Genomic DNA, 24,117 nt, shown 5'->3' with positions numbered 1-24,117 from the left:
GTCTGTCTGTGTTTCAGTGAGTTATAGTCTACAAAACACTGTGTAGACCCTTACTAACCACCAGGGGTGCCTGGATACAACAGCCAGCGCACCAGATAACAGAACAGTGCCTGCCTGAATCAGGGCTCCCCCTAGTGGTCCAGCAGCATTATAACTACCACACAGGGCGTTGGCTGTCTTCAAGCCGGACTTCCTTCTGAAGTGTAATATGTGTGAAATTTTTGTGGACAAAATTATCGCAATGATAAAAAACTGCTGGAATTCCCTTATTCCCAGGAAGCAGACGGATATCATGAGGGATTGAAAGGTTTTACTTACGAGCTGCGATAACAGCTGCTTAGAGGGAAAGAAACGCAGACCACTCCCCTTTTCCTTCCTGCTTTAATCATCATATCATTCGGAAGCAAACAGCAGTGGAAGTTGACACATCCTTATGAAACATAAACCACGGTGAGCTTCACTTTTATCAAGGGGGGAGGGGCATTAGCTGGGGGAGGGGGGTCGTAACAGCTTCAAAATAAAAAAACATCACTCAATCTGCACTTTACTAACATCACACACCAGCATGGTATAGAAAAACAGCAGCGCCAACAAAGCAGGGGTGGGGCCAGGTAGGGCAGGGGCGGGGCAAGGCAAGACCGGATATGGCAGGGGCGGGGCCAGGTAGGGCAGGGGCGGGGCCAGGCAGGACCGGACAGGGCTGGGGCGGGGCCAGGTAGGGCAGGGGCGGGGCCAGGCAGGACCGGACAGGGCTGGGGCACAGCCAAGGCAGGACTGGGGTGTGGCTGTTACACACAGGGCTAGGGCTGGGCAGGGGGTGGCTGGGTGCATTCTGAGGAGCATAAGTCACTGGGGGGTGTGGACAGCTGGCCTGGTGGCCCCCTGGATTTCGGCACCAATACTGGCCTTTGGGGGCAGCTGGAGCTGCTGGGCGTGGCTTCTGTTGTGGTGAGAAGCAGACGGGGAGACTCCTCCCCTCGACACACGACACGGCATCCGCATGTCCCTCTGGACCAATGACAGTGACCAAGGAGGCCACACTTAGCACAAGGAAAGAGAAAAGTACTCAGGCTCTAAACTCAGAGTCTGTCCATTTGTCTCTGAGTTACTCAGATAGTCAGGCAGGAACGGACAGTCCAATGGAAAAAGGAACCTCCTGACTGGGTCAGAGCAGAAACATCTCTCCTATTCAAAAACACTGTAGCTCTCAGACAGGAGAAGGACATGGCTGAAGGAATCTTCTGCAAGGAGGAACAGTTCACAAACTGCCTGCGGCCTCAGTGCAGAGGCAGGCCACTCCCGGTCTGTTATTCTAATAGCACCAGGTCTGGGAGTGTTGCTAGGGGTGACATCAGATCCAAAGCAGTTGTCAAGACAAACAGAAAGCTATGAGGGGCCAATCAGGGGTGACTCAGGAGCCTGTTGCCCTGGCAACCATTTAACTAAAACAACCGGGGATCCAGAGTAGAAGATGGCAGAAAATCCAGCACGCATGATGTCGCTGCCCAAAGCCAGACCAAGGCTACGCAGCAGATCGGGAAGGGGGGGCGGGGGGGGGGGGTCAAGCAAGCAAACAGAGGCTTGGCTCATGACGAAGCCTGTGAGCCAGAGTGCGAGCTCCTCAAGAGCACGAGTGACATGGCAAACTCAGAAATGACCAGCGCATTGAAGCGGAGGGCCAGCACAACAGCTGACTGGCACTGACAGGGTGACTCTCGGGACCAGGGTGGGGGGGCCAGCAAGCAGCTTCATCGCTGTGACCCCCCCCCTCCCCAAAATGCCCACATGGGGAACTGATAAGCACAGTCTCCATGAGGGACTCTGTGACTCAGCAGTAATACTGGCCTGAATTAAAGTTTGTTGGACAGGGAAGGGAGATGACCTCTGAGTAATGCTGACCTGGTAACTGGCAAAGGCAGGACAGCAGAAGACCTGCACAGTGGCCATTAGGGGCCTGTTGATCAGGGGGAGGAACGGTTTAAATAAAGAAAAAATGTCACAGAGAAATGCCCCGTGATTCGGCTGGGGCCAGGTCTGACAGCACAGCAAAAGACACAAAAAAAGAAAAAAGGAATCGTGACTGAAGAGGCCTCAAACTGCCACTGTCTCCCTCTACTCTTCCTCAGAACAGAAGATCTGTGCGGCATGTTGATGACACTCAGTGAAGTAAGATCTGGATCTCTAACATGATGGGTTTTCATTTGTTTTCATGAGAGTTATTCAATTAATCAGTTTCTTCAGCTGGGTTTATGTGGGGTGGGGGAGGTGTGGGGGTGGGTGTGAAGGGCGGGGGGTGGGATTGTTTGTGTATTTTGGGGGTGTGCAGAAATTCACATGTGGGTGGGGTTTCTACAAAGGACCTTTAAATCGCTGATCCCCCATCCCCTGTGAACCAAGAGCTTTGGGAAGCTTAACCCAGACTGGTGATGTTGGCCCTTCCACCAGGGGGTGCTACAATGCGCTGGGTGTTGCGCCGTGGGACGTTGTCATCAATCTGAGCACCTAAATTGTGCAATAGAAGAGGAAGAAAATTAAGAGCACTGTCAGAATTAATATAATTATTATCAACAGATTTCAGACTTTTATGATCAGATTCATCTCATGCACAATAAGCTAGTGGAGTCGGTTTGTCTCTGTGTCAATCTCTGTGTCAGTATCAATCTTTGTCCTGGTGTCAGTGTCCATGTCAATCACAATGTCAGTCTCTGTTTCAGTGTAAGTTTTGGTTCCATTGGCAGTTTCTATCTGTCTCGATGTTAGTCTCTGTCATTGGGTCATTGTCATTGTGGCAACGTCAATTTCTGTCCCAGTGTCATGTTCTCTGTGTCAATGTCAATCTTTGTCTCAGTGTTACTGTCTGTCCCAGTGTCAGTCTTTGCCTCCTTCCCCATTTCTGTCATGGTCTCCATCTCCTACATGGTGTCTGTCCTGGGTCTAGATCTCCATCTCAGTCTATGTCTCAAACTATGTTCAGATCTCTGTCTCTGTCTCCATGCCTGGTTTTACTTGGCCTCCACCTCACTCATGGTGGCACTCACCTGACAGGCTGAACCCTGACTGATGCAAATTCCGCACCGGTTGAGCTGGCTGCTTGGCCGGTGAGGTCTTGGTGGAGGAGGCAGGGGTTACGGTCTTGGGGGTAACAGACACCTCACACACTGGGCCATCATAAAGTCCCCTAGGGACCCCCCTCAGCTCAGCCAGCTGGGGAGACAGACAGCCAAGGCATTACTCACTGAAACCAGCTGACAGACCAACTGGCACACTGACTGGCACACCGACTGGCACACTGACTGGCACACCGACTGGCACACCGACTGGCACACTGACTGGCACACCGACTGGCACACCGACTGGCACACCGACTGGCACACTGACTGGCACACCGACTGGCACACACAGTTCCTATATTCTTATTATTGTGGGGATGCTCCATTCATTTATATGGGCATAACCCTAACCTAACAATGACAACCTGAACCCCTACCCAGCCCTAACTTGAACCACAAGTAACCAAAAAAATACAAGACTTTTGGGTTTTTGAATGCATTCACAGATTTTTATGAAATTGAGTTTCCCTTGTGGGGATTGAAAAAAATCCCCCTCAAGGTAAAAATGACACACTGACTGACACACACTGACACACTGATTGACACCAACTGACACATACTAACACACACTAACACACACTGACATGCATTGATTGACTGACCCGGCTGCGGGCCTTTATCCTCTTGTACACATAGTCAGAGAAGGGCTTGCGGCCAATGTAGCGTCCGGAACCTTCTGTTGTGTGCAGGTTGCCTTCCTCCAGCACGATCTTCCCCTGGCTGATGACCACCAGTGGGATACCACGCACTTCTGTGCCCTCGAAGATATTGTACTCCACAGCCTGGGGGGGGTGGGGTTACACAGTCAGTCAGAGAGGTAGGGCAATGCCAACAGGCTCCACAAGGGGGGGCGCTGTTCACACAAGCAGAGCATTTACTGTGCCGAGGAATGGGGGCCACTGGAAGGTTTCTGTTCATAGGCACCTCTGCAGATCCCATTTTTGGGCGTGAATATCTTTCCAGTTTCAGAGGGGGGGGTGATGGGTTGGTCTGGGATCGAGTACGATCAGCACCTCCTAATTAAAGGAATGTACAACAACACCACCAACAAATATGAACCCAGAGTTTTGCTATAGTCTCCCCTACTTTGACTAATTGCATATTTTATTTCCCCTACTTCTCCTGGGGGGTGCTGCCTGGAGCCCTCAATCTATCAAGATGTCCAGCACACCCTGCAACATGTGACGTCGCCTCTACCAATGACGTCCGTGCATCCAGCTTGTCATTCTGCCTGTGTCATCTTCCTTGTATGACCCGCTCCCTGCCTTCTGGCTGCCTGGCGATTGGAGGGAGTGGTGGCACCGGCTTGCCATCTCCCCCCTGCTCCCCGTTTGTGTTTCAGATTTAACTGTATTTGACTCTCCCTGCCGGCCCCTGGAGGATGGGCTCCCCCTTTGAGTGTGGTCCCTCCCAAGGTTTCTTCCTTCTGGGGAGTTTTTCCTTGCCACTGTCGCCTATGGCTTACTCACTGGGGGCTTTGGGTGGGGATGCTGTAAAGCGCTTTGTGACGATGTAATGTTGTGATAATGCGCTATACAAAAATAAAATTGTTTGTTATTGTTTGTTTGCTCTACTTACCAGGTTGTGGGTCTTTGCAGAGATGATCTTGGTGACATCTGGGTCCCAGATGATGAGGTCGGCGTCGGACCCCACGGCGATGCGGCCCTTGCGAGGGTACAGGTTGAAGATCTTGGCAGCATTGGTGCTGGTTGCTGCCACAAACTGGTTCTCATCCATCTTCCCTGTCACCTTCGGAGAAAATGGCAGATGTTTCAGTGACACCCTCGAGAGAAACTATAGGTCAATCGGAAGTGTGTTAGTCAGCATGGTGTGTCTACCAGTCAGTACGATGTGTGTATCCATTGTGGGGACCAATTGTTATAAAAATCTGTGACTGCAATCAAACACTTAAAAAAGTCTTGTATTTTGTTTGGTTACTTATGGTTAAGGTTAGGGTTCAGTAGAGGGTAAGGTGTTCATTGTTGGAATTAGGGGTTTTCCAATAACAATGAATGGACGGTCCCCACAAAGATATGAATACAAGTGTGTGTATGTGTATCAGTCAGCATAGTATGTGAGTATCAGTCAGCACGGTCTATGTGTATCAGTCAGTGTGCATGGATCAGTCAGCATGGTCTGTGAGTATCAGTCAGTGCATGTGACTCTGTATCAGTATCAGTCAGCACAGTATGTGAGTATCAGTCAGTGCATGTGTCTCTGTATCAGCATCAGTCAGCACAGTATGTGAGTATCAGTCAGTGCATGTGTCTCTGTATCAGCATCAGTCAGCACAGTATGTGAGTATCAGTCAGTGCATGTGTCTCTGTATCAGCATCAGTCAGCAGAGTATGTGAGTATCAGTCAGTGCATGTGTCTCTGTATCAGCATCAGTCAGCACAGTATGTGAGTATCAGTCAGTGCATGTGTCTCTGTATCAGCATCAGTCAGCAGAGTATGTGAGTATCAGTCAGTGCATGTGTCTCTGTATCAGCATCAGTCAGCACAGTCTGTGAGTATCAGTCAGTGCATGTGTCTCTGTATCAGCATCAGTCAGCAGAGTATGTGAGTATCAGTCAGTGCATGTGTCTCTGTATCAGCATCAGTCAGCACAGTATGTGAGTATCAGTCAGTGCATGTGTCTCTGTATCAGTATCAGTCAGCACAGTATGTCAGTGTCAGTCAGCACGGTGTGTGTGTAGCAGTCTATGTGATGTGAGTGTGCCCCTCACCACACACTTGTCCCACACGAGGGACATCCTCTCCTCGGTGCCATTAGTACCCTCTGGGATGAGTGTGAAGTCGTCTTTGCCCACGGCACGCTGGGCAGTGTTAAAGGTACAGTGGGCACTGCCTGTCACCTGCAGATCCCCGCTGGGGGGGCGGGGAAGCAGAGACAGTGAGCAGAGCAGGAGGGCAACTCGCACTGCCCCCCAGGGCTAACGAGAAGCCAGAGTAACAGCACAGCATTTTAGTTGGGGGGGTGTTAATTACAGTGTAAATGACAGATGTGAGTGAGCAGGGTGATGCCAGGTAATACGCAGCCCAAACAGCCTGGGGCGGCGCCGCCAATGAATGCAAACAGGTCTGCGAGGACGTGGCTTTCCATGCCAAAGCCCTGCGTCAGAGTGCTATTAGCTGCCACACCTCCAGCTGACTCAGATCCCATCACGTGGGGCTGACTGGCCCGGCACCCTTACCAGGACAGCAGTGAGTTGAGGTAGTCGGGGGTGGTTGGGTCTGGACTCAGGGGTGGGGATGTAATGTAGGCTGCAGCCTTGGCCCAGTTCTTGCTCCAGTAGTGTGAGCCGTCTGTGCCCAGGCTGGCGGAGATGGGCTCACCAAAAACCACGGTACCTGCGGCGAATGACATGCAGCGACACAGGCAAACCTCTAATGTGAATGAGAGAAGCAGCCTGATTGGTCTATTTAGCCCTGAGTAAAGCTCCACCCACCCTGTAGGCTTCTGGCCTTGGCCAAGAGCAGCTGGCTGCTATTTTAAGGGGCAGAATTTATGCATCACCTGATGAAAAAATTATCATAATTTTTACCAGTGTCTAGACATTACTGCAACATTAATATAGTTTAATAATTTAGGGTGGAGGCAAGGTGCCTGCAGTAATTAAATAGATTTTTATGTTAAAATGTTAATGTTAATGATGTGATTCCCAGAGCTCAGCCTGACATGCTCTGCGTAGAGCTCAGCTCAGGTTTGGGCCGCAGGGGGCATCTCCTCACCCTTCTTCCTGGCCAGGGCGATGACATCAGCGGCACTCTTGCTCATCACCTTGGTTATGTACAAGGGGCAGTTTGTCTGATTGGCTATGGTGACGGAGCGGTTGACCGCCTCAGCCTCCACCTGAAAGAGTGGGCAAAAGGAGCGTCAGGTAAAGCCGGATGCTGGCTCTGTGCCAGGAAGGCAGAGGCCGGGTTCGAGCCTCGAGTGCCCACCTCCTCCGGGCGGCTCAGTACATGGCCCTCGGGTCCAGTGATGCCCAGCTCCAGGATCCGGCGCTGCTCCTGTTAGGGGGCATCAGAAAAGGGTCGGGGGGGGGGTCCGGATGAAGGTCGGCCCTTGGAGGCTCCACTTACCTCAGCCACAATGTCGCCGTTTTCTGCGTGGACCTGAGCGATGGCCCCCAGGTCACGGATGACGCTGAACACCTCATAGATCTGCCAGGGAGAAAGAGAGGGTCAGAGTCACCAAGGGAGGGGGTCAGAGTCAATGAGGGAGGGGGTCAGAGTCAACGAGGGGGCATCACCGGCATGCAGACATGCTTCTCAAAGGTCTGCAGGGTCCAAACTTATCAGTCAAAAATACAAGTCAGAGGCACAAAGTTCCCTGTGAGAAGGGGTTGGCGCTGCCTGCAGAGTGGCCACTGTGCTGTGCACTGGAGAGAACCTCATCACCTGGCCCTACAGGAAGCAGGAAGTCACCGCACCTGGGAGTCAGAGAGCTGGAAAATGTCCTTATAGGCCAGGTACACGAGGAAAGAGTTCACACCTAGACACACAGAGAGAAGTGTGAGAGGGCAATAAGAGGAGGAGGAGAGTTAGTGAGCTAGTGATGGTGTGAGTTGGCGATGGTGCGAGTTATCAATAGTGTGAGTTAAGGCCAGTGTGAGACAGAAATGGTGCAAGTTAGCGACAGTGTGAGTTATGATCACTGTGAATTAGCGATGGTGTGAGTTATGGTAACTGTGAATTGTCAGTGTGAGTTAGTGATGGTGTGAATTATGCTCAGTGTGAGTTAGTGATGGTATGAGTTATGGTCAGTGTGAGTTAGTGATGGTATGAGTTACGGTCAGTGTGAGTTAGTGATGGTGTGAATTATGCTCAGTGTGAGTTAGTGATGGTATGAGTTACGGTCAGTGTGAATTAGTGATGGCGTGAGTTATGGTCAGTTTGAGTTAGTGATGGTGCAGGTTATGGTCAGTGTGAGTTAGCAATGGTGTGAATTATGGTCAGTGTGAGTTAGCGATGGTGTGAATTATGGTCAGTGTGAGTTAGCAATGGTGCAGGTTATGGTCACTGTTAGTTAGTGATGGTGCAGGTTATGGTCAGTATGAGTTAGTGACCGTGAGAGGCATGGTCAGTATGAGTTAACAATGGTGAGTTATGCTCAGTGTGATTTAGCACTGATGTGAGTGATGAATGGTGTGAGTTATGGTCGGTATGAGTTAGCAATGGTCTAAGTTATGGTCAGTGTAAGTTAAGATGGTGTGAGTTAACGATGATGTCAGTAATGCTCAGTCTGATTTAGAGATGGTGTGAGTTAGTGATGGTGTGAATTATGGTCGGTGTGATTTAGCATTGATGTGAGTTATTAAAGGAGGGGGTTATGGTCAGTGTAAAGATGAAACTGATGAAAGATAACATGAACATTTTCTTAACAATGTAATGTCAAATCACAATAAGGTTTCAGAACAGTTTGTTTGGTGTAAAACAAACAACAATTCACATGATTGCTGTGTGAAAATTAGAGGGTTTCATAATCTGTCCAAGAACCAAACTGCTCCTATGCATTTTAATGAAAGTGTATAAAATCCATCCCCAGAGTATTCAAGCAAAAAACACCTATCAGAAACACCTGGCAGCTGGAAACACCTGTCTATGTAAAGAGAGAATGATAATGCAGGTCGTTATTGAAGTATTAATCAGGACTGAATCAGGTTGATTGACTGGCCATAAATTGATTGGATTATAAATCAGTTCTTTAATTTATATGCAAAAATATACTATAATCCAATTGATTTATGGCCAGTCAGTCAACCTGATACAGTCCTGATTAATACTTCAATAACGACCTGCAGTAGGAGAAGAATGAATGGTCATCTCATTGGGTGCTCACACTGCCGGTAGTCGGGATGGAAACTGTCATACGGTCACACTGGACAGCACTCACACTGCCAGTAGTCGGGCGGGAACTGTCATATGGTCACACTGGGCAGCACTCACACTGTTGGTAGTCGGGGCAGAAACTGTCATGCGGTCACACTGGGCAGCACTCACACTGCCGGTAGTCAGGGCGGAAACTGTCATACGGTCACACTGGGCAGCACTCACACTACCAGTAGTCGGGGCAGAAACTGTCATACGGTCACACTGGACAGCACTCACACTGCCGGTAGTCACGGCGGAAACTGTCATACGGTCACACTGGACAGCACTCACACTGCTGGTAGTCAGGGCGGAAACTGTCATACGGTCACACTGGGCAGCACTCACACTGCTGGTAGTCGGGGCAGAAACTGTCATGCGGTCACACTGGGCAGCACTCACACTGCCGGTAGTCAGGGCGGAAACTGTCATACGGTCACACTGGGCAGCACTCACACTACCAGTAGTCGGGGCAGAAACTGTCATACGGTCACACTGGACAGCACTCACACTGCCGGTAGTCAGGACGGAAACTGTCATAGGGTCACACTGAGCAGCACTCACACTGCTGGTAGTCGGGGTAGAAACTGTCATGCGGTCACACTGGGCAGCACTTATACTGCCGGTAGTCGGGCGGAAACTGTCATACGGTCACACTGGGCAGCACTCACACTGCCGGTAGTCGGGTGGAAACTGTCATACGGTCACACTGGGCAGCACTCACACTGCCAGACGTGGCACAGCTGCAGCCACATATCTGTGTCTCGGAACAGCCATGAAGGCGATCAGTTATAATTTGCACAGGATGTAAGTTGACGATGACCTGTAGTATTTTTTAACAATGTAGCATTTTGCCATGCTACATCTCTATTTGTAAAAAAAATAGTTGGTTACTGGAAAAGCTACAACGTTTTAAAAACAGCTGTAGTTAGTAGCATCACTAATTGTAATAAGCTACTGTGTTTTAAATATTGTATCTGATAGCGAAGCTGGGTGGTTTATGTACCATGGTCCTTCACCAGAGTCTCCATCTCCTCTTGCAGCCCCTTGTGCCAGCTGGTCACATCAACATGCAGGGAATAGTCACAGCAGGCCTTGCTGTCCGCCCAGTCCCTCCACTGCTCAAAGGCCGAAATCAGGCTGCCTCCTGGCTCTGGGACCACGTGGTCAACTGCAAGCAGACAAACACACGCATGTTTGTATTCATTTCTTTGTGGGAACCGTCCATGCATTTCCACAGGAAAAACCCTAATCTCAACAATCACACCCTTAACCCCTACCCAGCCCTAACCTTAACCATAAGTAACCAAAAAAATACAAGACTTTTGACATTTTTAGCATTTTGATAGTAGTCACAGATTTTTATTAAGTTGAATTTCCTCTTGTGGGGACTGAAAAAACACGACGTAAAAACAAGTCAAATTTACAGGTTTTTATCACATTGTGGGGACATTTGGTACATAACCCACACACACACACAAACGCACGCACACACTCTCACACACACATGCACGGACACACACATGCATGCGCACACACACACACGCACACACACACACACACACACACGCATGCATGCACACACACACACGCACACACACACACACGCATGCATGCTCACACACACGCACACACACACACACACACACAGACACACACACACACGCACACGATGACAGTGCCATAAGCAGTTACTAAGGGAGACATCATGCTCCTGCTCTCCTCCCCTTATGTCTCTCCTCCTGGGCCTCCTTCTTCATTTAAGCTTCAGATTTCCCATTTAAATATGGGCAGTGGGGAAGGGGGGGTGCACATACTGATCATGGTGGTACCGCCGGCCAGGGCGGCGCGTGTCCCCTGGTAGAAGTCATCGACGGCCGTCATGCCCCGGTCAGGCATCTGGAAGCGTGTGTGGACGTCGATACCGCCGGGTATGACCATCCGCCCGTGGGCGTCGATGATCTTCACACCCCCAGGAACGATGAGGTTCTCTCCGATCTGCCTGGAAACCGGCAGGGGGGACGTGCAGAGAGTCGTCACCAACACTCAGGTTAAGTATTCTGATCATCCTGCTCCTTTAAGCCTCCTGTCCTGCCCCCTGTCACTGGGTGATGTGGCATCTATGCTTGACTTCAAAGGTTGTCAGTTCTAATCCCATATATATATATATATTTAAAAACATACATGTCTTTAAGCAAACCATTAACACTGAGTTGATCATTAGTGAACTATTACGTTTATGATTTAATGTATGAAAATGTCTCAGCAGCTCACTTGATGAGGCTGTCCTCCATGTAGATGTCAGCGTAGAAGGACTGGTCATCATTCACGATCTTCCCTCCCTTGATTAGCAGACGGTCACTCTGGGGGGGGGGGAGGTTAGGGGAGGAGGGCTCAGATGAAGGCAACAGGCCAACAATTGCTGTCATGTGACCCAGGGGGCCGATGTCCTGTGTCTGCTACACATTATATGCTATGTGCTACATGCTAAGCTCTGTGTGAGATGCTCCCCTAACCCTGACACATGCCTGCCCCCCCCCAGTGATTTTAGCACAGGCTGATCAGCAGTTTGCAGCCTGTAATCCCACCCCCAGATAGCCAGGACAGTGAATGGAGGCTCACCCCCCAGTGGGAGGCCAGTAAAGCAACAGCAGGGTGTCACGGTAACCCAGCTCTGGGATTCCTTGGCATAGACTGTCCCCGCAGAGGGGTGGGGCTGCAACAGCCGTCTGCCCACATAGCACCCCTCCCCCCCGAGCTGAACAACCTTAAGAGCTTCTTTGTCAAACACTGCAGCTTTGTTCAGCTGTACAGTATTGACACACACAGCATTATTCCAGACATGAACACAGTCATTATGTCCATTGCTGAAGAGTAGGGAGGATGAGCTCACACGGGTCGGGGGCTTAACACAACATTCACGCGACAGTGTGATCAAGTGAAGTGAAGCAAGAAGTCAAACATAACCAGAAAAATGGCACTGACATGGTCTGAAGTCAAAGCCCTTAGTATACAGGTTCGGTTCATGCTGGTAACTAGGTTCGGTTCATGAAATCTGATCAAGAAAGATTAACAGAACCATATGGGCAAAGCATTAAGAAGAGGTCATGGACATGGCATGATCCCTCATTACAGAGGAGATCATGGACATGGCATGATCCCTCATTACAGAGGAGATCATGGTCATGGCAGGATCCCTCATTACCAAGGAAATGACAAGATACCTTACAACAGAGGAGATCATGGACATGACAGCATCCCTCACCACAGAGGAGATCATGGACATGACAGCATCCCTCCCCACAGAGGAGATCATGGATATGATAGGATCCCGCATTATCAAGGAAGCCAAGGACATGACAGGATCACTCCTTAGAAAGGAGGTCATGGACATGACAGGATGCCTCATTACAGAGGTCATGACATCGAGGTTGTTCTGGTAGAAATTCTTTTGCCTCCTTATATTGCTGTAAACACAGTGACTGACCTACTCAAGCTTCAGTTCGAGGACACATTCTCCATGGTGACCATCACCATAGAGACGCATTGATCCAGGCTAACATCTAGTGTTCCAATTGATCTGTGAATTACAGCCACTTGTAAATATAACTCACCTTTCTTGACATTATATATAATTTTCTATATATAGCAAGCATTTGATTAAAAGTGCCACTGCGTATTATGCAATGTGCCTTCTTGGACGTGCACCTGCAACATGACGATGGCAAATTCATTTTTTCTTTTTTTTAACCACATATCAGTCATGTAGGGAAGCTGGCTGGAGAAGACCCAGTCTGCGGACACCTTCTCATCCTGGAGAAGATCTAGTCTCCTGCTTCACGAGGATATGAACCCATAGGAGGCTCGGAGCAGCCAAACAGTCCAGCAAGGAGACATATTTAAGTTTAATGAAGCTGCATGTCACAGGGTGACTATGATAGACATTGTTATTGTTATTAGGAATCGGGGGGCGTCACACTGCACCTCGAGCAGCAGGCTAAAATACCCATGTCCTGGGAGCTGGCTTCAGATTATACCTCCATCTTGTTTTCTTCCACAGAACACTAAACATCCTCTAGCAACCTTGGGGTGCAAGTTTTAGGCTTGGCACACTGCCAGGCCTACAGAGGGCTGAGAAGGCCCTGGGGGGGGCGGGGGGCACTTCACAGTAGCAGTCTAAATGCAAGTTTCTGTTCAGCTCTAGGCTCCTTTCATAAGGGGGGTGGAGCTCTGAGATATCTGGGTGTGGCTATGGCTGCTAATTACAGCCAAACACTGAATATTCATGAGTGACATGACCACGCCCCCACAGGCCAGCTAAAACGCTTAAAACACCTGCATTTCAGGGGCAAAAAGAGGTTGTGGGTAGAGAGGCATCAGTGGGGGGGGGGGCACTGCATATTTTACCAAGTGCCCTTTTGATAGCAGAAGATCATGTGAAATTTGCAACAATTTACAGAAAATACTGCCCTCCTGGGGTTGGCAAATTTTACAGAGGGGGTAACATTGGTCCCTTGGTCCCCCTGCTGTCAGCCCCCTTCCTCCACCCATGGGCAAAATGGCAAATTCAGAAAGAGAGCATGAACTAACTGGCCGCTACATAGGAACCCCATTCTTTTTCTGTGCCTGCTTATCCTATTAAGGGTCGCGGGGATGCGGAGCCGATCCCGGAGGCTACAGGGAACAACCCAGGATGGGGCGCCAACCCATCACAGGGCACACTCACACACCCAGGATGGGGCACCAACCCATCACAGGGCACACTCACACACCCAGGATGGGGCACCAACCCATCACAGCTCACACTCACACACCCAGGATGGGGCACCAACCCATCACAGCTCACACTCACACACCCAGGATGGGGCACCAACCCATCACAGGGCACACTCACACACCCAGGATGGGGCACCAACCCATCACAGCTCACACTCACACACCCAGGATGGGGCACCAACTCATCACAGGGCACACTCACACACCCGGGATGGGGCACCAACCCATCACAGCTCACAATCACACACCCAGGATGGGGTGCCAACCCATCACAGGGCAAACTCACACACCCAGGATGGGGTGCCAACCCATCACAGCTCACACTCACACACCCAGGATGGGGCACCAACCCATCACAGGGCACACTCACACACCCAGGATGGGATGCCAACCCATCACAGCTCACACTCACACACCATTCACTCACACATGCACACCTATGGGAAATTTGATAATTCCAATTAGCTTCAGCATGTTTTTGGACTGTGAGGGGGGAACCAGAGTACCCATTGGAAACCCCACGACTACGTGGGGAGGACATGCAAACTCCACACACATGGAACCCAGGTCCCAGAGGTGTGAGGCAACAGTGCTAACAACTGTTTTTCTTATACAAATTTTTATATGAATTACAAACTGACATCTTAAGTCCACACAATTCCACAGCCCTGGCACAAACACATCAACCCAAACACACAAGGCAGCTTCTGAGGGAAGACTGTAAACCACAAACATGCCAAAAAGGATAAGACCTACTTCCTGTTGGGTACAGAACCAAATCACTAATGGTGTATCAGAAATTAGCGAGAGGACACAAGCCCTGCACCAACATCACAGTCATGAATTGACTGGCTTCCACCTGAGCCTGCATGTTATTATTAATGTGAGGACACTCTCCTCCTTTGGGTATTCCTGTGGACCGGGGTCCAGCCCCTGTTCCTTCCAGACGGACCGTCATGGTGAAAACCACCTGGAGACCAGCTCACAAGCTTCATATCCAGGAAGCAGAAAAACAGGAAACACTCGACTCTTCCTGCCAGCCAAAGTCAACTTATTTTCAAAGGCCACACGCAAAGCTAAAGCGGCGGATTACACTTTGTACTCGCACAGTCTACCAAGAAGACGTAGCCGGTAACATAGTCAAGATGTAGATCAGGACTTCATAACAGCTCAAACACACTCCATAACTAAGGAGTTAATCCGAAGAAGACTTGACAGACTGTGATCCCTACGGACCATTTGTGATCCTGTCAAACACAAAACGCACCTATGAGAGCTATGGAGGAGAACAGAGTGAGCTAACAAGTACAGCGCAGAGAGAGGCACTATTAACAGGCAGTGTGCTGATGGTTCTGCAGGAGAGTTAGAGGAACATTCAACATTAATTAGCTGACTAAGCCACATACAGAAATTCCGGAGCTCTGAACTGGGGTCGGTATGGTGCCCGGTCCTGATTCTTGACAGATACCTCCCTGTCGTTGCAATCACAGCTGAGTGGGTGGAGTTGTGTGGGTGTGAACAGGGTCTGTGTGTAGCCAAGCAGCTGAAGCAGCACTGCGCAGTCAAACCTGCCACTGCAGCTTCCAGGGAGGGCGTGGCCTGGCTTCCATGTAGGGCGCGGTTTGGACAATCATCCATTTCCACTCCGCCTCTGACCCTTCATCCTCTGAGGGCACATGACAGACCGGTGCTAAGGCAAGCCTGGCAACACTGTGCAGAACATGTGGCGTCCCCCAGCAGTAGTGAAAAGCGACGTGCCCACGAGCTTCTTGGACTGACCGGGAGGCACCACGCCCATGTCATCCGCCAGCGGAGCCCACTTCAGATGTTCCGCCTTTGTCCCATCGACAGCAGCTTCCATGGCGACATTCCTGTCCTGCAGTCCCTTTTTCACATGCCTGCTGTACAAGCGGGTGACTGTCACACAGACACTTGTCCGGTACCAAAACGCCCTGAAATATAGGAGCAGCAGCGGATCGTCTGCAAGCAGCCAGCAGACGCGATTCGGACTGCCGCCAGACAAGCGTTATGCAATTCCTGCATAGACGATTAAAAGAAAACTCACCCGGGTGAAATTGCCCGGACGGTTTTCATCGACATGGGCGTCAAAACAGCTTTTCTCACAATGCTCATGTATAATTCGAACTCAGCAAACAGTCAATTCGCAGCTCAGGGCGTTTTTGCACAATGCCCGGCACCGTATCATGTCCAGGGTGGAGCGCGACGCGGGTCCCTGTTCACCGCCGATGGGTGGGGACCGGGTCGGGCCGCTGCTTTGTGACAGGGCGGCGAGATTTCCGATGGCACAGCAAAATTGTTTAAACGGAGTAAAATTAATGAAGGGTCAAATTCCCCTTATTGTTCCATAGCTGCCCTTTGCTCATAAAAAGGCGGAAGGAGCTGCGAGCTACGATACCCGTTTCCATTTGTTTCTTTCCATTATTTCGTTCCCGTTCTCCACCATCTCGCCTCGCAGGAAAAGGGAGCGGACTGCCCGCATTAGCTCGCTACAATACATCCTTGTGGCCTAGCCCCCCCGGACAGAAACATGGCACACCGCATTACCCGCGGCAGGGGTCGCAAATCATGCATGGGCGGATGCCCAGCCGGTCTCCCCTAACAAAAGGAGAGCGTTGTGCCGCCGCACAGGAGCGCCTGTCAGGGGGCGCTGCCTTCAGGACGAGTCCGTCTACTCATGCACTTTATGTTCAAAAAAGGAGAGCAACCTGCAATGAGACCTACGAGACACGTCCACACCAGTGAGAAGAGCGCACAGCACAGGTCCTAGTGTTTCAGAAAACACCCCCACCGGCCCAGGTCCTGATCTTTCAGAAGGCACCCCCACCGGTACAGGTCCACATCGGTGAGCATATGGCACAGGGCAGGTCTGCATCACAGAGCGCCCGGTCTTACGCTGTCCTCTATTACTGCCAAGAACCACTGCATTTTTTATTTTGATCTAACATTTAATTCTCAAATGCTGTCCTGTCCGCAGCTCCGAAAGGCTACACCGGGTTACTGAGGTGAAGATCACCAGTTAGGAGAAACCGGTTTGCATACAAATCATCAGACGGCGAGGGGCAGCGGTCCCCGACCTACCTCTCTAATTTGTCGGTATTGTTTAATTAATTAAGCCATGAATGAATTCCGATTTAGAAAACGCTATTTAAGAGTTTAATGCACACTTACTGTTATGCGAGGGATGTTCTTCTTGCCCTGATAGCCGGACATTTTCACCGTTATAGGTCGAGAGCCTGGGTGGGTGTCTTTCTTTCGGCACAGATGCTCGGGTTACTGCAGCTTTAGAGGAACGGCGGATTTTATTTATTGCAAATCTTTCAAATTCACGGAAATTCTAATAGGGAATACGGAAAAATCCGTTAGGCAGCTACTCTCACTGGTACCGAGTTAAGGAAACGCACGGAACCGTCCCCTTTCCGAATCAGTGCGAAGCCTTTCGGACCAGAGGCTTTGGATGCGCGCATGCGCGCTGCCCCGCCCTGTTCCAGCAGAAAGCCCACCCCTGATCGCAAAGAAAAGCAGGCAGACAGGGGGCTCCTTACTGCAACAACGACCGCCCCTGTACAGAATGCAAATCTCTCCAGATCTGCACGGTCTGCTCGTAATTCACTCTCTCTTTTCATTATGCAATTTAGTGCACTCACGCATCCGGGACAGTTACCACGCATCTGGTCTTCATCGTAACCCCTGTCATTTGTCAAACAGAGTATCACGTCAGTGTATGATGCTTGGGAATTAAACCTTTTCAAGGGAGCCATAAAGCACGTACTTTTAAAACGGGTCTGTTTGACTACATCAGCAAAAAATTCATCTTAATGTCTAGATGTGATTTCTTACCTAAATTAAATTTTAAACGCATGAAACCCAACTAAGTGAAGAACCATGGATTAGGAGACCCAAGTAAGAATGGGCTTTTGCAGAATACTGACACAGGGGGTCTTCTAGGTAGTGGGTTAGTAGGAGGTTATAGCAGAGAGGAGACGGCTCAGGAAAAATCAGGCTGGAGAGGAACCAGCAGGAGGCTCAGGCCAGCAACAGGGAGGTGCAGGGAGGCACGGGGAGCCCCTGAGGAGCAGGTGTTATCATTAGCAGCTAGCATGTGGCATGGAAGGAGAGCCAAAAACAGGAATATAAGGCTGTTACCCACACCGCTGCCTATGATGTCGCTCTGCTGTAAGAGCGTCTATCTGTGCTGAGTAACATATCTGTCTTGTTTTTTCCACTATTTCTTCTTTCTTTAATAACTATTCACAGATGTAGCAATGAGTCACTTTATGGCATTTCCTCTTTAGTCCCTGTATGTAGCAATTAGTAACCAAGGTGCCCCCCCTCCCAAAAAAAGAAAGGGGGCTTGGTGCCTCCACTGCAGGGAGCTCTGGGCTGTTAGTGATCAATTTGTGAAGTGCATGGAGAAATCCCACTGGCAGCAATGTGGCAACATGGAGATGCATGCATGCCAGGGCTTTAAAAATGGGTGTGGCTTCATACTGGGTGGAGCTTAATGTGGGCGGGGCTTTATGCTGGGTAGTAGATTTTGTGGATGTAAAATAATGATTTACTGCTCATTTTTTGTTTTTATCCAAAGTAGCTGACAGTTGGAACAGGAGCCTGCCTGTAGCTCTGACACCGGAACACAGCACCACTAAATGCTGATCAATATTGATCTTTGACATACAGCCTGAATGTGAAATCTTCACAGACATTCCCACTCACCCAACTCTGCCCACCTAGAGACAGCCAGCTGAGAAAATGCAAGAGAAGCACATCCACAAAGCAATGAAAGAAGAGTACAGCCCTGGTACGCTTTTCTTCTTCAAGGTACAAATAACATTAATGTATCCCCAGTGATACAAACATGTTCATCAGAGTCCATTTCCATACCTTCAATTAGACTGAAAGGTACATTTACCTACAGCTAGGGAACAATTGGTTAGACCCCTGAAAGTAGAGCCCCAGTGTCATCACACACAAACGCCCCTGCATAAGATGGTGACCAGTCTGGCATGTTCTTTAGGGACTTTATTTAATGAGTTGGATGCAATTTCTAATCCCAGACCTTCTAACTAGTTGTATCAGTTAGTATTCATTGGATTGTGGCATAAATTGGACAGAGGAAATTAACTTGCCAAATAAATAAAACAGATAATCACAGCTGGCTTGCCTTAGCCTGTCTAGTAGAACTTTTTTGGTCCATGAAGACCCTCAGTCTGGTCCCTGAGCTCCTTGGTCCTATTAACAGAGTAGCCTGGTTACTGACAGAGCGTCCCCTCCCACGCAGCTGCATATCACCCCAGCTACACAGGAAGCCCCGTGGACACACAACCACCATGCCACCTGCTGTTCACAGCATGTTACAGCACCTGTGGAGCACTAAGAGGTTCCACTAGCTTTTCTGTATCTCTCAGTTAATTTCCTGGAAGGATGACAGGGCTGGTGTTCAAAGGGGAACAGTTCAGCAAAGTAAGCCACCAAGTGACCAGCCAATGAAAAGAATGGGGCGGAGCTTCATTGGGGTCACAGGGAGGTCATAACCATCATCACAAAGGCAGCCTCCTGAGAGTGCTAGCAGTGCATTGAAGGATGGTTAGTGTGTGTGCCTAAGAGATAGAGAGACACAGAAAGGAATGAATCTCAATCAGATTCAGTTCCAAAAGGCAGGAGGAGCTGAGCCAGAGCTGCCAGCCGAAGAGTGACTCAGCTCACCGCCCAGCCACTAAGCGTCCAGCAGGGGGCGCCAGTGAATTGCTGTGTGTCCGGGGAACCACCAATCAGACTTCCCCCAGGATGGTTCATACGAGTTACTCTTTTAAAGGACTGGGGGTTTACCTTTAGAAGCTGTCATGTTTGTGTGAAAGTGAGGAACCTCCTTTGAATGTCGAGTCTTACGTTTCTCTGGCTGTTGTCAGCTTGATCAGCATGTCGAACACCCTGTCATGCTTTAAGGAAGATCGCATTGGAGGCTAAGGATGACGTTAAAAGTTTCTTCCAGTATTTTAACTCTAAAAGAGCTCTAAAAGCTGAAATTACTAATCTGCAGGATAGTAAGGGTCTTATAATTGAAAACGACATTGACATAGTAAATGAGTTCAATGATAGTTTTGCACGGGTATTCACTGTCGAGGACACTAGTAACTTACCAGTTCTTATTACTAATTCAACATCGTCTATAACTAATATATATATAACTGAAGCTGATGTTTTGCAAAGCCTAGCTAAGCTCAAAATAAATAAATCACAGGGCCCTGATGGCATCTTACCTATAGTGTTAAAAGAGATGAGGGATATTATTTGCCGACCCTTAACATTACTGTTTCAAAAATCCTTATCTGAAGGTGTGGTACCTTCTGATTGGAAGCATGCCAACATAACGCCCATTTTCAAAAAAGGGGATAGAAGTAATTTGTCAAACTATAGGCCAATCAGTCTAACTTGTATAACTGGTAAAGTTATGGAGGCTATAATCAAAGAGAAAATGGTAGATTACCTGGACTCAAATAACATTTTGAGGGATAGCCAGCATGGATTTAGGAGAGGTAGATCCTGTTTAACAAATCTGTTGGAGTTTTTTGAGGAAGCTACTCAGGAAGTTGATGATAAGAAGGCCTATGATGTCATCTATTTAGATTTCCAAAAGGCTTTTGATGTTGTTCCCCACAAGAGGCTCTCACTTAAACTCAAAGCGACAGGTATTTTAGGAACTGTAGCGACTTGGATTGATAACTGGTTAACGGATAGGAAGCAGCGAGTAGTTATAAGAGGCTCGATGTCACAGTGGGCCTGCGTTCATAGTGGGGTACCGCAGGGTTCAATTTTAGGACCACTTTTGTTCCTAATTTACATAAATGATATAGACACCAATATATACAGTAAACTGGTGAAATTTGCAGATGACACCAAGGTGGGTGGTGTAGCAGATACTGAACTAGCGGCTCAGCAGCTACAGCGGGATCTTAATTTAATTAGTGACTGGGCTGACACCTGGCAGATGAAATTTAACATAGACAAATGTAAGGTACTCCATGTAGGGAGCAGAAATATAAAGTACAGGTATTTTATGGGACCTACTGAAATAAAGGTAGCTGATTATGAGAAAGACCTTGGTGTGTATGTTGATGCTTCCATGTCTCATTCTCGCCAGTGTGGGGAAGCAATAAAAAAGGCCAATAGGATGTTGGGGTACATCTCCAGGTGTGTGGAGTTTAAGTCAAGGGAGGTAATGCTAAGATTATACAATTCCTTGGTGAGACCTCACCTAGAATATTGTGTACAGGTTTGGTCACCATATCTTAAAAAGGACATAGCGGCCTTAGAAAAGGTGCAGCGTAGGGCCACAAGAATGATTCCTGGTCTTAGAGGAATGTCATACGAGGAAAGGTTATTTGAGCTAAATCTGTTCAGCCTCAAGCAAAGGAGACTGAGGGGGGACATGATCCAGGTTTATAAGATTCTAACAGGTTTGGATGCTGTTCAACCGAATAGTTACTTCAGCATTAGTTCAAATACAAGAACTCGTGGCCATAGGTGGAAATTAGCGGGAGAACATTTCAAACTGGATTTAAGGAAGCACTTCTTTACACAGCGTGTAGTCAGAGTATGGAATAGTCTTCCTGTTAACGTAGTGCAAGCTGAATCCTTGGGTTCCTTTAAATCAGAGCTAGATAAGATTTTAACAACTCTGAGCTATTAGTTAAGTTCTCCCCAAGCGAGCTCGATGGGCCGAATGGCCTCCTCTCGTTTGTATAGTTCTTATGTTCTTATGTTCTTATGTTCTTATGCTGTCACAAAGAGGGACACGCCCATTTCGGACTGGCGGTCAGCAGGAGGCTTCCCTGACACACAGTCGCTCTCACGTGGTTCCTCTGGAGTCACTGAGCCGAAGATCTGACCAGGGGTGCAGCTTCCACGACGTACCCAGCACATAGACGTTACTCACCCTGATTTCACGTAGACAAAAACTCCTATTGGTGGACACTTTAATGGGAGAGGGGGTGCTGCAATAATTAGCCTCTCCTGACAAATTGAGGCTAGCCCCCCAATAAGCACTGGATGGCTGGATCTGTTGTCGTTTTTAGGGGTGATTGGGGAGACACCCCCCTCTTCAGGGCTGAGGGTGAGGAGCCGGGAGTTGAAGCTTGGATGTTGCCTAATTTCAGTGGGGCAATGAGGGTAGATCGTCACCGGAGAGCCTCACCGGCCACAGAGAGCGAGCGGAATAAGGGTCCCCTCAGAGGACAGGGACACCCCACCTGTGTTAATGTCACACCTAGTGCTGCAGCCCAGAAATGAGGTGACAGGATGAGTGTGTAAAACCACAGGACTCAGAAATCATAGAATGTGCTGGTCAAAAACATAACAATTCTTTATTTTGTTTGTTCAGGAAAGTCAACTATTTCCAATTATGGATTTGCTAAAACTCTCCATAACTCTCCAAAACTCTTGCATTGGGGACCAGAGCTTGTCAGCCTTGTGTAAGGGGACAGGTGCCTGTCTGTGTGACACAGGCCCTGTACAGACTAGAACACTCCCCAGGACAATGAAAAAGTGCCCCTTTCTGTCACAAGAGCGACACACACTGGGACCATTTTGCGTGTTGGTGTGTACACTGAGCCCCCGTTTGATGCTGGGAGCCGGCAAATCAAAGATCCCCGTGGGGGAAACTGTAGTCCGAATCAGTAGTTCCATCTGAGTATTCTGAGTATAGAAAGTAATACTGAGTATAATGAAAAGCGACCAAAGACCAAGGAGTTCATTAATACTCTAAAGCAGGAATGTAGTACAAACCCCACACCAATAAGATGGTCAGCTTTACAGTACTTCCCAAGGAGTGAGGAAAACAAGATGCCAGGTGATGCTAAATTGGCTATATATAAAACTTCCCTCTGTGATCAATAAAGTGCAGCTTAATCTTATGATTCTCTATATTAAATGTCTATGTTTTTTTTGTGAACAGAAAACATATTATGTTTTTTCTTACTTTTACGCGTACATTGTAAATCCGGACTCACTGCCCAGCAGGGAGGGATGAGAGACCGAGGCGTGACTCCGCACAAACCCGCCGCCTGTTCCTACCGTGTCACCGAGGTTCTGTAGAGCCTCTTTGCCGGCGCTTGTCCGGATCTCCACCTTCCTCCCGACGTCCCCCTGCTTGTCGATGACACGGCCATCCCCTCTGCACGGCGACACGGAGCTGAGGTCCAGCGTCTTGCTGTCGGTCGCGCCCTCCACCGGGCAGAACACTCCGCAGAATTTGTGCCGGGGCTTGGGGCTGCCGGAGCCCATGCTCCTAAAGAAGGCGGGCACGTCTTCCGAGGCGGACATGGCTCTGCTGGGGATGCGGCTCCGGCTGCTGCTCTGTTCAATTAAATTGTGACTGGGCGTTTGGTGGCGGTGCAACACATACGAGTCCGGTATTTAATGCTGAAAAGACAAGCAAACGACAGAGATCACGGAAGAGATTTCACTATTAACGAAAATCCGACGTCCTGTTTTTTAGTTAGGTTGTACGAAATTAATCTTAACAGTATATATGATGCACCGCTGACAGCATGACACAGACCTTCTGTAACTTCTTACATCTAATACCAATGCTAGGCAGGTGCATTACAGCGATGTCGCCGAATATACGTTAATCTGTCGCAAACAACGAGTTAATTAAGGACGAAATGAGGAATCAGATCCGGAAAAGAGACGCATGCAGACTCACAATTTTGCGTTAAATGCGCGAATCAAAGGCAGACTGTCATACAGAGCAGCTCCACGCCAAGCACAGGAAGAGGGAGGTGGGAAAGAAGTGAGAGAATGATAAAGAGAAACGGGCGGAGGTGAGGCGGTGTCGGTGCTTCTAGTGCGCACTACTAATGCACATCCACCCCGATCTCTCGTTGTTTCCTCTATTGTTCAAATAGCGGATTATCCCGAGTGGCTCATGCGAAACAGCCCTCGTTTCAGCGATGAGATCGGGCTGTATTGTGGGTGGAGGCGGCGCAGCAGGCTCGCGTCTTGCGTGATCATGCCGCGGACACGGAGCGCCATTGGGCGCTGTCCCTTCAGCACCACCCAGAGTCGGCAAAGTCGGGGGGAAAGGCGCACGGAGCTCCGCCAAACCGGCGCTTTCACACGCCTTTGCTAGGCTTTTTAGTCCCGCCGACAAAACTAGAAAAGTTTAAGTCTGAAAAGTTGAACGCGCACGGATCGGGCTGGCACGGGCCGGTGTGGGTGCGGTGCAGTTGGATGATGTCAGGTAGGTTCCGACTGCGCTTTGTTACACACGTGTGCAATAAAACTGATAATAAAATGATTATTTTACACTACATCCTTATGTGTTTCTCAAGTT

The 24,117-nt window shown here is 49.1% G+C and overlaps 1 protein-coding gene across 3 annotated transcripts; it reads right to left on the bottom strand.

Annotated features, from left to right (window-relative positions):
• Nucleotides 1–373: 373 nt before the first annotated feature.
• Nucleotides 374–23,625, bottom strand: dpysl2b (dihydropyrimidinase like 2b). Of its 3 annotated transcripts, XM_023798658.2 has the most exons (16): nucleotides 16,953–18,475; nucleotides 15,543–15,715; nucleotides 15,332–15,429; nucleotides 11,262–11,350; nucleotides 10,805–10,989; nucleotides 9,994–10,158; nucleotides 7,550–7,611; nucleotides 7,200–7,280; nucleotides 7,059–7,127; nucleotides 6,846–6,966; nucleotides 6,308–6,464; nucleotides 5,840–5,981; nucleotides 4,689–4,859; nucleotides 3,713–3,892; nucleotides 3,039–3,204; nucleotides 374–2,502 (listed from the first exon to the last, which is right to left on the bottom strand). In XM_023798658.2, exons 2-16 carry the CDS (start codon nucleotides 15,622–15,624, stop codon nucleotides 2,411–2,413), a joined length of 1,860 nt encoding a protein of 619 aa, XP_023654426.1. In that variant the 5' UTR covers nucleotides 15,625–15,715; nucleotides 16,953–18,475; the 3' UTR covers nucleotides 374–2,410. The 3 variants fall into 3 exon arrangements, with proteins under 3 accessions (XP_023654426.1, XP_023654424.1, XP_023654427.1); XM_023798656.2 differs by lacking the exons at nucleotides 15,332–15,429; nucleotides 15,543–15,715; nucleotides 16,953–18,475 and adding exons at nucleotides 22,854–23,201; nucleotides 23,488–23,625; XM_023798659.2 differs by lacking the exons at nucleotides 15,332–15,429; nucleotides 15,543–15,715.
• Between the last annotated feature and the right edge of the window lie 492 nt (nucleotides 23,626–24,117).

This window comes from Paramormyrops kingsleyae, chromosome 7 (assembly GCF_048594095.1).
Source record: "Paramormyrops kingsleyae isolate MSU_618 chromosome 7, PKINGS_0.4, whole genome shotgun sequence".
NCBI classification, from domain to species: domain Eukaryota; kingdom Metazoa; phylum Chordata; class Actinopteri; order Osteoglossiformes; family Mormyridae; genus Paramormyrops; species Paramormyrops kingsleyae.
Note: the sequence above shows the minus strand (reverse complement) of the source record. Positions and strands in the feature narration are given on the sequence as shown.